The sequence below is a fragment of the Semicossyphus pulcher genome, unplaced genomic scaffold (genome assembly GCF_022749685.1).
Source record: "Semicossyphus pulcher isolate SPU_LCO1_2020_fin unplaced genomic scaffold, fSemPul1.0.p SCAF_13, whole genome shotgun sequence".
NCBI lineage: Eukaryota > Metazoa > Chordata > Actinopteri > Labriformes > Labridae > Semicossyphus > Semicossyphus pulcher.
The window spans coordinates 4,637,445-4,652,094 of record NW_027211637.1 but is presented as its reverse complement, the minus strand read 5'-3'; the positions used below and the strand labels follow the sequence as shown (position 1 = coordinate 4,652,094).

The 14,650-nt window shown below is 41.3% G+C and overlaps 1 protein-coding gene across 3 annotated transcripts in view; it reads left to right on the top strand.

The window, feature by feature from the left end:
• The window catches only part of hdac7a (histone deacetylase 7a), a 70,934-nt gene that overhangs the window by 52,367 nt on the left and 3,917 nt on the right, over positions 1-14,650 (top strand). For all 3 annotated transcript variants that reach the window (XM_069660433.1, XM_069660434.1, XM_069660435.1), the window contains 11 exons: positions 468-696; positions 1,277-1,410; positions 1,832-1,952; positions 2,709-2,758; positions 3,323-3,430; positions 4,846-4,901; positions 5,349-5,436; positions 6,196-6,315; positions 6,429-6,526; positions 13,566-13,684; positions 14,052-14,185. In XM_069660433.1, coding sequence (XP_069516534.1) covers positions 468-696; positions 1,277-1,410; positions 1,832-1,952; positions 2,709-2,758; positions 3,323-3,430; positions 4,846-4,901; positions 5,349-5,436; positions 6,196-6,315; positions 6,429-6,526; positions 13,566-13,684; positions 14,052-14,185 — 1,257 coding nt within the window. The remainder of the gene's footprint in view (positions 1-467; positions 697-1,276; positions 1,411-1,831; positions 1,953-2,708; positions 2,759-3,322; positions 3,431-4,845; positions 4,902-5,348; positions 5,437-6,195; positions 6,316-6,428; positions 6,527-13,565; positions 13,685-14,051; positions 14,186-14,650) is intronic.

The window sequence follows — 14,650 nt, the reverse complement described above, 5'->3', positions numbered from 1 at the left end:
CAAACAGTCCTGTAGATGGCGGCATAACTCTTTTACTTGCATGATCCTACTTTCTGTTGTTTGCCTACGTGGTTTAACAACTACTTATTAGATCCCAGTGGTTATTTCAGCACATGATGAGAGGGAGCATGCACTGTGAGATGAGCTGTTAGTCTTTCAGAAAATTTGTCAGGCACAAAGCAGACAAACCACATAGTCAGGAGGCTTTGTTACAAGAAGACCCAGCAACAACCTCGATCCAGCTTTTCAAGTTAAGGTGTTGGAAATGGGGTTAAAAATTTTAGTAACCAGATTTTTAAGGACGATTAGAGTCCAAAAAAATCCCCTACAGATTCAAAGTCATTTAACTGATATCAACATAAAGAGATTGTTCTCGATGATACGGGATATTGAGCTAAAAGACGTTTTATGTTGTGGGATATTTACCTTAAATTATATCTGTTTCATCCTTATCATTCTCTCTGTAGTCGTTGCTTTGGGAACAGCAGAAGCAGCTGCAGCAGCTGCACCGACAAATGGAGACCCTAGCAGTACCCATGCTACGCATCGGCGGCAGTGGTGGGGTCGGTAGTGGATTGGGTATCCATCGTCCCCTGTCACGCACACAGTCATCCCCAGCCTCCACATCTCTCACTCTCCCTGAGAAACCCCTGAGCCTGGCACAGGACACCAGCAGCAAACCACGCTTCACCACAGGTGAGTCAGGCTGGCTTTTAAAGTATTAAAAAGGGTAACACTCTTATATTATCCTCAGTATGTAGCACCATGCACTGAAAAGGGAACACTTTGACCTCATGGTGACCTTAAAGACCTGACTGGCACTTTAGTTTAAAGTTGTAACAACTGGTTAGGAGGCTTGATGCAATTTTTTGACTGAACACTCAAAACACTGCCTTCCTTTCCTTCAAATAATGAGGGATGGTATCTCTATGAGGACTGAAAAAAATAATGTTTGTTTGAGTTCCCTGTCTGTGGCCTCCCGAGGAAGCAGGGGAGACACTGTGGACATTCATCCACATAAAATCACTAATATAAACACAAGCTTCGTACCACATAAATGTAAAGTTCCTGATTGTCCTGGAAAGTAATAATAAAGTAGAAGTGGCAATAAAATCTGTAGAAATAAAATAAAACTTCCCCCGATTGCAACATGTTTTTATTGTTTATATATATTTAAAAATGACTCACCTGATACATCTGGACTAAATGTTTGTGAATATATTGTTTATTTATTTTTACAAAATGTGATTAATTGTGTTTTTGCTTGTGTGTGCAGGTCTGGTGTATGACTCTCAGATGCTGAAGCACCAGTGTACATGTGGAGACAACAGCAGTCACCCAGAGCATGCTGGGAGGATACAGAGCATCTGGTCACGACTACAGGAGAGAGGCCTGAGGGGACAGTGTGAGGTACGACACGCACACAGTCACACAAACGCACACACTGATTATGCCAGTGTGCTTTTAAAAAAGAAGCTGCCAGTGTGTCTGGAGAGTGAACATTTCTTATTATTTCTCCTCTGTGTTTTACACATGACATTAAGTTTGATGTTAACGTGCTATTTGATTTTTTTTTTTACCTGATCCAACCTACAAAAATTAGATTTAATTAGTTTTTTAAGTTTACAGGAACTTCTGATGGGACAGAATCTTCCTCTCTGTCTGTTTAACATTGCCATTCATTACATGTTGTACACTTTCCATGTGCGTCTGATCTCTTTTGTTATGTCCCGTTCTTGCTCCTCAGGGCTGAAATATGGAAATATTGTTTTTTAAAGCATCTAAGTATTAGAGATGAGAAATGCAAATGAAGTGTATTCTCTTCACACAGAGTATCCGTGGCCGTAAAGCCACCCTGGAGGAGCTGCAGTCCGTCCACACAGAGCGCCATGTGTTGCTCTACGGCACCAACCCGCTCAACAGACTCAAACTGGATAACCGCAAACTGGCTGGTATGTAACACCAAAGTTTTTATAAAGAATCAGAAATATGTTTTAAACCAGGGTAGACAACTTTGGAGAAAAAGCATGAGTAAGATGGATTTCTTTTGCAGCTACCTTGCTAGCTTTAGCCAGTGTGGGACTCCGTCTGTGTGCACTCTGCCCGTATACGTACTGAGTGTGAGCAGAGTGCAGGCAACTAGGCAGGTAGATGAGTAGGTCAGCTCTCAATGAAATGATGGGTCAGACTTTTACAGGCCTTAGAGACCCACCGATAAAAGTCCTGTGTAGTGCACAGTCTGAATTGAACAGACTTCTTATATTTGTAAGGAGACGTTTCTAAAATGTGTTTTTTATCCTCGCTTTCATTCCAAGCTAAAGTAAGTGATTTGATAGAAAACATGAAAGTCTTTTCTTGGAAGCGTAAATATTAACTGAAACATTAATACCACACATCAAATGGTCTGTTCTACTCGATAAAAGAACAAAAGCCTTTTCAAAAGTTATGTTGTACAATTTGAAATACAAGGTAGAATTGTTGTTCCTATTTTTGTCTTTGAACTGAATTAATTAAAATAAATTATAAACGTGTGTTTGTGCTACATCGCTTCGCTATAGTTTTCTCGCGACATGAATACTCTTCAATGGATCATGTCAGGTCAGCATTAGCCATCTGGACATAAAATAATTATGTTGACGGAGGAAAGACAAACTGAAATTTAACTGAATGATAAAGTGATTCTTATATTTTCTTACTTCTCTCCTCAGGAATCCTCTCTCAAAGGATGTTTGTGATGTTACCATGTGGGGGTGTAGGGGTAAGAGATCAACACACACACACACGCACACATTTTTTCAAACATACTGTAATCTTTCAAAGCCCCTAATCAAAGCTATACAATACAGCACAATCACTGCATTGAAATATGATATTGTTTCAAAGGACAGAAACAAAGTCAAGAAAGAGAAGATTAGAGGAAAGACAGGATATTAAAGAGGAAAAGAGAGCTGGCTCGGCCCGTAGCTAACATTTGCCTGACAGTCCGTGTCGGACCATGACAACTCAAACTAATGAAAACAACATGTCAGTGATGGGGGATAAAAGAAATGCCTCAGATTTCATTGTCCAATCCAGATGGACAGTAATGCCAGTTTGTGAACAAACAGAGGGAAGAAAAAACGTAATGGAAAGAAAACATATCAGAAATATGGATCTGTCCTCACAACGGGGAGCAAACTGATGTTTTCTTACTCTTTAAATCAGTCGACCCCATGGTCATCGACGCCAAGAGATACCCTTTTTTATTGTCCTAGAGGGATTTTAGTAATACAGCAAATGCGATAATCATTTTCACATGAATTGTTTGTCTGTCCATTTGCAGGTCGATAATGACACCACCTGGAATGAGTCGCACACCTCTACAGCATCACGCATGGCAGCAGGCAGCGTAGTAGAGCTCTCCTTCAGAGTGGCCAAACGAGAACTAAAGGTGAGACACTAAACAAATGCAAGAGCGAAATATTTTTCTCTCACCCACAGATTAAGACCAAGACACACATAGCCAACATCAGAAATCTCAACATGGGTGGCTCCGTGGTGTGACCGTTTCATTGCCTCGTTTAGGTTACCTATTTTGCTTTAAGCAGTGTCTGCACAGAATGGGTTTACAGATGATACTTACGGATGAAGTGGAGGCAAGAGGTCCCACACTGCAATTAAAAAGCAGCTGTAATAGTATATTTGTATTGTACCTATTTATTGCAGGCATGATGCAATAGACATAAGGGAGGAAGGAGGAAATACAGGCTGATCATGTCAGAAAGTTAGAGACAGTGTCTTTTTAGCAGACATATAACGGCAGTTTAGTGTTATCCCAATGCACATAGAGTCACTGCTTTTCAGGCCCTTCCATTGGTCAAAATCAACTCAAAGTGGAGGAAACTCTTCTTTGGGAACTCAAGATTATTATGATGTAATGTGGAGTTTGTATCCACTCCTTGTGTAGCATTGTTTTGTTTCTGTGTGTCATCTTCATGGGTAAGAGAGACGTGTAAACTTAGACTTGTGCACACCGCAGAGAACGGTGCGTCACTCCGCTTTTAGGAGCTCCGAGCTCACTTCAAAGATGAATGGACTGAACTTTCATCTTTATCCTCCTCACAATGAATAATAGTCTGGAAAGAAATGATTTTTTGTTTTGCAAAATGCCAAATGGAAAAAATTCCAATTGGTATAAAACATTTATAGCTAGCAGCTTCAGTCAAGAAAGTTTTACCCGAAAAATATATAAAACCGACAGTAGAAAGATCGTGTAAAACAAGGCAGGAAGAAAAACCAACTTCCGAAAAGCTGTTTTTCAGCTTTACATATCGTAGGGAATGTATGCTATATGTACTAATTTACAAGTCAACATAATATCTTGAATGTCGTCCATTGTCTGACATCGCCAGAACTCGTGCATTTTGGCTTTAAGCATGTCCTCACTCACTGGGATAATAAGCTGACTCTAATTCACTGACTTTGTGACAGTTGATGTTGTAGTTAAAAAAATATTAAATCCACATGAGATTTTCTTAATCCTCCATTCTGTAAGTGAGCTGACCAAAGCAACATTCATATATCATATTACTGGGAAATTTCTCCTGGGTTTAAAGTCAAAATGATTATTTTGAAAAACAGATAAATCGCAGGGATTTTCTATCGTTTAACTGAAGAATATGATCATTATACTGATTTTGGATTTTGGCAGTTGTGCCTTTAAGGAAGAGGTCTTGCCTGATTTATGTCTGTCAATAATTTCTTTCTTCTCCTTGTAAGAACCTATTAAATGTTTATTAGCAGTTCACATAAAGGTCTTTATATCCAGAGAACCACCGATTAATAGCGTCTTCTTCTTCTGCACAGAACGGCTTTGCTGTGGTCAGACCGCCAGGGCATCACGCAGACCACTCCAATGCAATGTAAGTGTGTGTGTGTGTGTGTGTGTGTGTGTGTGTGCCTGTGTGTCTTTTACTTTGTCAGCCTGATCACAGTTGTTGCTGTACTGTCAGCAGCTTCTCTGTGGAGGTTTTATTAATGAAGTGATACAAAGAAGACAAAGAGAGACAGGAAGATTAATTCTGTGTACGTTGTTTCTCTTTTTCACTGATCCTTGGATGACTCCTCTTCTCATTTATCCCGAGCACAATCCTGCACAGCTAGTGTACTTTATTTATATTTTGGACATATACAGTAGTGGGTGCTATCTTCAGTAACTGGTGGGAGCATCATGAAAACAAACTTGCATTTTGGCAGCCCAAAACAACTGCAATTGACCAAAAACAACTACGATTTTCTTTTTAAAGTCTTGACTTTCTAAAGAATTGTATTTAAACTTGTGTTTAATCTTCTCTATCTGTGTCTAACAGGGGTTTCTGTTACTTCAACTCTGTGGCCATAGCCGCCAAGCAGCTCCAACACAAGCTCAGTGTGAGCAAGATCCTCATTGTTGACTGGGTAAGATGACTTGTTAACTCTCGCCTCATGCAAATGTTCTCTCTATTGTTGTTTATATTGAGGAAAGCATTGTGATAGTCCCTTTGAATTCTTATTTACTTAAAGAATGTGTGAATTGTAATCATGGCGTATAGACCGAATCACTGTGATGCTGTGCTAACAACACTCACACTCAGTTGTCTACACTTTTGGTTAACAACTGACAGATAATTGAACAGTCTATACCGGAAAATACTGTCGGCATACTTGTTTATTTCTGTTGTCATTTTCAGTCAGATTTTGAACTTTAAAAATACACAATTATACGAGATGATCCAACATGTCTGACGTTTCAGCGTCATTTTTATTTACTGTGTTGCTTTGCTAGCTTCCATGAAAAGCCAAATCTAACAAACAGCAGCATCTCATTGCCAGTTAGACTGAGTTAAACGCAGTCTTAAGCCCCAAAATATTACCAACATCAATTAAACTAGCTTACTGACTTGCTGTTACACTTTTAAACCACAGATCGCGTCTGTTTTGTTTCAATTTCAACTGATGGCAGCATTCATTTTAAGCCAGACCGTTGACTTGCCATCCTTAATTCACACAAACGTTAGCCAACTAAATTCTCCTTTTCAGACAGTAAACCTGAGCCCTTCTTCACTCTGTACAGTTACCCTCAGCCCCATTAACCTTTTTCTCTCTTGTAATCAAACATTGTGATTTGTTGCTTTGGTAAGTATAACATAAATATTTCTTTCCCCATCCTCTTGCTAGGATGTCCACCACGGTAACGGCACCCAGGAAGTGTTTTACAGTGACCCCAGCGTTCTCTACATCTCGCTTCACCGCTACGACGACGGAAACTTCTTCCCTGGCAGTGGATCACCGGCTGAGGTGAGTGAAGTCCAGAGAGCACGGACGCTCATACTTTAGATTTTAGTTACAAAATATGCATATTATTAACTGTATGATGCATAACTGAAATGCAATATGTGTTCTTGGTTTAGGTCGGTTCTGGAGCAGGTGAGGGCTTCAATGTGAACATAGCGTGGACAGGAGGACTGGACCCTCCCATGGGAGATGCTGAGTACATCGCTGCATTCAGGTACACATACTGCTCTTCTATTTAAAAACAGCAACACAAGCTGACCTGATAAAGAGAGTGATACAGACGGATGACTTAATAAAGGACCATGAGTTTCATGAGTCATTCTGCCATGAGGAGTCAGACTAGCTTTAATGCTTCCAGGCAGTAATTTTTAGGTTTTGGCACTATATTACAAACTTGAACATCATGCAATGTTGCTCCAAAATCTCCTATAGTTGTCAGCGGGGTTGAGATCTGGTTACTACAAAAGGATAAAGAGTTACGTTATCTTAATGCTCAGAAATATTTCTTAAACCCTTGTTTATTATATGGAACTATCTTACTTTATTAGATTTCTTGCTGCCCATTGCGTTGCTTTCATGTAAGAATTTTAGAGACACTTTCCACAGACTACACTACGCTACTTCTTATTAAAATCAGTACATATGAAAACTACATCACTTTGTTTTAGGAAGTCTAGTCTGAGTTTTTGAAGTTTGTGTAGGCATGTGAGAACCTTCCTAAGTATTAGGAGCAGTGTGCTGTCTCAGTGTAGCACCTAGTGACCATCTTCAGTTCCCTGGTCAAGGTCCTGACAGAAGACCGAATCTAACTTACCTGTTAGGATACCTTACATATAAGATATCCTGCAAATTATTTATCCTGCTCTGTGTCCTAAATGCTGGAGCACAAACAATATTCAGAGAGTAGAGAAACTAAGCAATAACAAATTTCCGGTTTAGCATGCTGTGAAAGTTTGCCCTCTACATGTTGAAAGCACATAGTTTATCTTTCTCTAATTCATGTCTTGGATGTGAAATCTATCAGATTAGGCAAAAGACAACAAAGTTAACACCACCTCTGTTCCAGTTTTAGTTGATCACGATGAAGACTTTCATTAAAGCTGTAATCTGATGGTTTATCTAATGTCCTTCACACTGAGCCACAACAAAGATGCTGTAAAACCCCGCCTCTGATCAGCTTAACGTCCCCTCTGACGTACTTCTTACGTAATTATTAATCCTCGTCATTTGGGGAGCATGTGTGTGGCGCTCCCAGTTTCCAATAACTTTAGATGCTTTACAGTAATGGTCTCCAGGTCTTGTGTTTGACAGATTGGGGACCGTGACTTCCTGCTCGTGGGTTGGATAATTGTCATTGGTGGGTGTTTGGCACCAATAAAGTTTGTGTAGTGGGCTTTTTGGTTGTCTGGTGCATCCAAGCCCAAGGAAACTGGCAACCGCATGGTTACAGGAAAAGGGGCACAGGGGCAAAATCACACACATAAGGGGGTGGGGGATCACAAGCAAGCATATGTTTATATACAGTACATGAGCACACACACACACGTCAGGTGGGTGGTCCTTAACCTAACACAATTAATGTGGCATTTAATCATGAATAACATTTGTCATTTGAAGACTTTAGATATCAAAATGCAGAGACCGTGATGCTAAAAGAGGCTGCCCCTTCTTCTGAAGTGTTTTTTATAGCATAACTCTGATTCCCTGCCAGCTCCATGGCTGCCTCCTGGAGCATGACCCTGACCTCTGACCTTCCTGTGGAGCAGAGCAACAGAAAGACAGATTTTCCAATGGAAATGGCTTCATGCAGGGGGGGTTAGACCCGGTGTTTACTAGGCTGAACAGTTCATGTCCATTGGAGTGACATGTCGTATTTTGTCTAACTCTCAAAATGTACTTGCAAGCACAAGCCGAGCGTTCTGGGTTAAATTAGATTACATCTATGGCGGGGTTAGAAAAAGCATTTGGTGTACATGGGAAAATGTCTAATCCTCATATGGCTGGTAGAGACAAACTGGAAAGGTGCTTAGATGTATACTGGTCTATTGGCAGTGATCGTTCCAGTTGAATGGAGAAAAACAAGCTTTACAAGCAGACTCTGGGTTCAGATCTAAACCGGTTTTTAAGATGATGTCATCTCTACAAAAGCTTTTAATGCAGCTTTGAATTGTGTCACTTTTGATGTTTGCAGATCTGCTCATAATTTGGATTAAAAGTTGTCCCTCCTGTTTTTAACTTAACATCAAAACTGAGCAGAAAAAGATGTGTGCCCAGGGTTGGAGGTAATGCTGGCTGCAGGGTTTTGTTTTCATGCTGAGAGACCTCCCTAAAGCTTGGGACTTTGAGGGCTTTCTGTGTTCTCCAAGTGGAGCATTTAAAGAGTGCGCTTTGTTCCCTCCACAGCTTGATATCATGATAAATACAGATTTTATTTAATATTTGAAACAGAAAATGTTTTGAAAATTATTTAATGACAAAATTGAATTAGCCGTCTTCAAAGTCATCAGATCTCAGGGAAAGTTAGGAGGAATGTGCCTCCTCAAGTTCAATGGGAAAAACACAAGTGATCAAAAGTTTGTATTTTTTGTTACATAATGCCAATCGTATGGCCCAGGCTTCAGATCTGGACCTAATAGAAGCTCCAAGTAATGCTCTGTTTGTTTCAATCTGCCTGGAGCCCCTGATGGTGACAGTTCCCCACATCGGAAACTTTATAGATAGTAATTCTAATTTTAAGATGATGTGAGATGGGATCTGTGTGCTATAAGAGAACATTCTTCTACCAGCGGATTAAAAACAAAAAACGGGATCTGTTTCTACAGACAGGAAAACACACATCAGTATGCTCTGTGTCACTTTTTGACTTTATAAGCAAGTATAGAGTTGATCAGAGGACATTGTGATGGTCAGCGTCTAGCACAGCCTTCAGTGAAATTCATCGTTATTTCCTTTGAAGTCTCTGAAGTGCTTGTTGTTGTCCAGAACAAACTATTCCAATTAGAAGAAGAAGAAGAAATACTTTATAAAGGAAATGCACTAATGGAGAGATGTCAGAGTGAGGAGGCTGCACATGGACATGCGCTCTGAGCAGTTGGGGATTCGGTGCCTTGTGCGGGGATACCTCCCCAGCTACCAACCCCAATTCCATGCTTGGACCATAGCAGGACTTGAACCGGCCACCCTCCGGTTCCCAGGCCAGGTCCCTACAGACTGAGCTACCATCTACCCCATTAGCATGTTGAGAGCAAAGATGCAGAATAAAGCCTGACTGATACCCAATTACTGATGCTGCTTGGGCAGCTGTGGCTCAGCGGTAGAGTTGGTCGTCTCTTAATCTCAATCGAAAGGTTGGAGGGTTTGATCCCTGACTGCTGCAGTCACACGTCGAAGTGTCCTTGGGCAAGACACTGAACCCCAAATTTTTCCCAAAGGTATAGCCATCGTTGTATGAATGGGCATAGATCTGATTAGAGATTGGCACTTAGATCTTTGCCATCAGTGTGTGAATGTTAGTGTGAAAGGGTGAATGTGTGAATGTGACATGTAGTGTAAAAGTGCTTTAAATATATAAGTGCAGTCCATTTCTTTCTGGATTGCACCATTTTCTCGCCAATATGACTTTGCAAAGGTCGTCAGAAGGCTTCTTTTTTAAACAGATTAACTGTCAGCCATCGTTGGTGCAGACCATTGTCTACTCAGCTGTGATGCTCTGCTACATGTGCTGCAGACCGTGCTGAGAGTATTGTAACTCATGGAGTCTGAGGGGCACTCTTCACCTGTGATAGGTTGTTGTCAAACTTCTTGTGGACATTTAGTTTTATTATTAAGATGACTGTGTTGGTCCGTCCACATGAAGTGTTTAAGGCCCCGTCGTGCAGCCTCTTCACCTTAACATTTTAAAAAGAGCCTTTTTCCTTTCACTGAGTTAAAATCTTAAAGACCCCCAAACTCCCACCCACCACTGACGCACCACGCTCCCTCTCTGTAATTAGTAAAGTTGCCAATGTTAAACGGTCGGTGGAAAAAAGTCTATAAGGCTTTTAATGGAATAAATTTTATGGGTTAAAGTTTGTGAGCGCTTGAACTTCAGAGGGGGAGCTCTGGTGCATTTTCACCTTATCCTTCACTCACACCCCCCCTCCTTTCTTTTCCATCACCCAGACCCTCATCACCACACACACACACACACACACACACACACACACACACACACACACACACACACACACATTCTCCCTCTTCCCCTTCTCCCCTGATTGATCTTTAATAGGCTCCCCCTCCTCCTCTCCTCTTTCCTCCTTCCTAGCCTCCATCTTTCCATTAGTGTGTCTGTAGTTACTCTCTCATGGGGGGAGCATGGCAGCTTTAATGGGTCTACAGGGGAGGATGGGAGGTGGGGCTGGGTTTTGCGGTTAGGTGCCTGCGTGCTCTGCTTCATATCCACGTGACGATGATAAAGTTGATTGAAATTATTGAATAAATCAAAACGTAACAGGATAACACAGGCGATACATTTCCCTACCTGTGTGTGTGTGTGTGTGTGTGTGTGTGTCTGTGTCTGTGTGTGTATGTGCTCTGTGTATATGCGTGTATGTGCTCATGCTTGAATGTATTTTGTGAGTTTTATCTCTGTGCGTCCTCATTTTTGTCTATGAGCTCATGTTGTCCATCTGCATGCAGTCATGACAGCAGAATGTGTTTGGATGTGTGCGTGTGTCTGAATATGTGTGTGTATGGAGGGGAGGGAGGGATGGAGGTCTCCACAGTCCCCAGGCAGAATAATGAAGGTAAATGGATCCCAGATGGACTGTTTTTCCTCTTTTCTCTGTGTTGTCAATGACGTGAGGAGAGTGACAAGCCTCTAATGCGAAACAGACTCACACACACGCCGGCTTTGAACTCCGCCGACATCATCGAGCTGCAGAGCTGAGCCTCTCTCTCTCTCCGCCTTGGGACAGCAAAGCTCTCTTCTCAACAACAATAGCATTAAGGAAATCTTCATCTGTTTGAAGTCCACAAACAACTCAGAGCAGACATGAGAGCCGACACAACAATATGACTTTGTAAAGCAGACGTGTTTTACTGGAGGCTGTGCAGCTTCTCCAGCACAGAAACAATAGTCCTTTGTCGGCGCTGTGAGAGCTGCTGAGCGTGGGATCAATCACAACGGGGTTCACTCGTCGTTTTAATTAATATTTTAGATTTAATCATCGATTTGTGTCGTCTAAAGGAGACGGCCCAGTTTGACTTGAAACGGCTTCTTTACACTGAATGAACTAATGAAACCAATCAAAGTTCAACTATCAGCGACACACTGACCTTTGAATCAATAAAGATACAGGCTACACCTGGCTGTAAAAGTACAATATCATTATTTGTGCTTCTGTTCAGTCCAGAGGCCTGTACTCTGAAGCAGGACGCATGGTGAGCCAATTAACTCCAGGTTTAATCCTGGGTTCTCAGGGCAACCACGGTGATTCACCTCTTAACGAGGTACATTGCCATGGTGATTTATGCCAAACAAATAACCTGCTCTGGAGAAACGCAGACAAATGCACAAGCTTTTGAGCAATCAGCAGCTGTGGTTGCTGCCGAAAGAAGAAGTTCAAACTGTCATAAGAACACATCACAGTGATTTCATAGATGTGATTCTCGTGCCCTAAAGATGGAGAAGTGAGAAGCCTTAACTTACACATGAACACAATTCTTGTCAGCTGTTTGTCCTGCATTTAGCAGCTTAATGTGTGTTGCTTTCGGCCTGGACTATGTGTAAAACATCTTCATATGTCTAACATTATAGTTTGCTCTTCATTTGTAAAATATGCTGTTATGTGGCTCGTAGACTTTTTTGTTGGTGGTTGTTTTCTGCAAACAACGACCATTGTGTTTGAATGCGCTCTTGGTTCGATCTAGAAATCCTGTGTTGATTTACCAAGATGGAAACCACCGTCATGTGTTCTGCACCAGTTTTGTTGAACTTACTTTGTTATGCCGTTTACTTTTACTCTTATTAAAGTCTCTCCTACTTAATGCAGATTTGCTTTTCCTTGCCAAAAGTGATTTAACTTTGCTTTTTTAACACTTGAGTGAAAAACAAAAAGTGGTCACTACATGTTTTTACTTAAAACGCCAGATTTTCAGCCTCAGTCCTATCATGCTATTATGTGGAGCTAATGCCATTATGGCAGAACAATTTGGCTCAGTGCCTTTGGAGGACGCTATCCACTTCTCCAATGGACCCTGTAAAACCTCCGCCAGACTACATAAAACACGTCAGGCAGAGGCCAGGGAGCTTGCCAAACTACACTTCCTCAATCTAGGACGCCCACCTCCGATGTCATGTCGCGTTCTAAATCATCAGATTTTTTATACAATCCACTGGTATATTCTTGTCGTATTTAGGATTCTGTACCGCTCTGAGCCATTGCCTGCAGTGAAACGGCAATGCATGCTGGGTGTTGTAGGAATGTAGAATGGGCAAAACCACAAGCTGTTTGTGCAACTTTCTCCACAGCTATGGCGCCAATTTCAGATATTATTGCTTCTATCGATTACAGAGAACACCAGCTTTGACTGGCTTTTTGCAGGGGCGAAATGCTCCTTTAACAGTTTGTGCACTTGTGTAGATTTTAAACGGTTGGCCAGAAATTGATTACTTTTTAACCTTGATTTAGCTAAATTGAAGATCAGTCATTTTTTGTTTCACGTAGTTGTACTTTAGGAAATTATGTGTTGAACCCTTTTTGTCCCAGATTCCATATTTCCAGACGATATTATCGAGAGTTGTGATGGATCTCTGCCTTCCTGGGACTAAATATACTGTATTTAATTCAACCATTGCTAGTTCATGACTTAAAATAACACAGCTTCCTCTCCTTCTAGTCTTTGAGCTGAACTATATAATTAAGACTCAAATGTGCATACATCAGAGAAAAAAGGTACAATACACTTGTTATGTGAATAGTTGGATTCAGTTTGGCGGTGCAGCTCCGTGTTTCTTTTACGTGTTATTATAAAACAGTGGCTGCATGTAACAGCCAGGAGATCACACACATCTGCAGTAAAACAAACATTACAAGGCAAAACACAGCAGGCTTAGCTTTAGTGGTTAAAAGGACACATAGAATGACACACTGGAGTGTTGTCTAACATATGACTTGTATCAACCTCTGTTGGCAACCAGTAGGAACTACAACAACACACACACACGTCTCCTCCCCGTCCTCTAAAGTGACATGATTGTGTCCCTGCAGGTCTGTGGTGATGCCCATCGCTCAGGAGTTCTCCCCGGACGTCGTTCTGGTGTCGGCTGGGTTCGACGCTGCAGAGGGAAACCCCGCTCCTCTGGGAGGGTACAAGGTCTCCTCCAAATGTAAGCACAGTTCCTCCACCACAGCCTTTACCTCAAGGGCTTGTTTTTAGCGGGATGATGCCAATAAGAACTTCACTCTATAGTCCTGTGGGTATTCAGAGATATTTATAGATTATTACAGCTCCAAAGAGCAGGAGTTTTCCTTGTAGCGTACGTCGCTGCATCTCTGATGTTACCATAATTATAGTAATTAGTAGTTAGTATGATGCTGTGGGAGGATCCACAAAGTCAAAATATACATTTGTTTTCATAGAAATGTTACCGTAAGAGGTCGTATGAGTGACGCTCACCTGCCAAGCTTTATTCATATTGGCTCTAGCTTGCTTCTGGATGCATGTTAACATTTCACCGTGTTTGTGCACCGCAGGTTTCGGCTTCCTGACCCGCCAGCTCATGTCTCTGGCAGGGGGTCGTCTGGTTTTGTCCCTCGAAGGAGGTCATGACCTTACAGCTATCTGTGACGCATCCGAAGCCTGTGTCAGTGCACTCCTGGGCATACAGGTAAAGCATGCTGGGTTATGGAGTTCTTTTTGAGGGAAGCTGAGATTCAAGATTCAAGGGTTTGTGGAAGGATCAATTTGTTGAGGATCAGTGGGTTTTGAAAGGCATGAACTGCGGAGGAGTCCGGAAAATATCAGGAAGCTATGTTATTTTTCTTATTTACTTACAAACTTTCCTTTAGAGTTACCCCTTTTTCGACTTTTTAATGCTGAGAACAAAAAAAAATTGTAAATTTTAGCTTCATAGGGACATTTATTTATGGGACAAGAAGTACATTTTAATACTATCTGCTGTTGTAGATAGACTCAGGAAGTATCTGTTTTTAATTGCAAGAAAAGTATTTCTTTTAGTTTTAACCCCCTTTGCACTCTTCAAATACTTTTGTAAGCTTGTTGTCCTGTTTCAAGCTGCATGTATGCCTACTTCTTATTTGTCCTGATAACAATATAATGTTGAACATTGTAC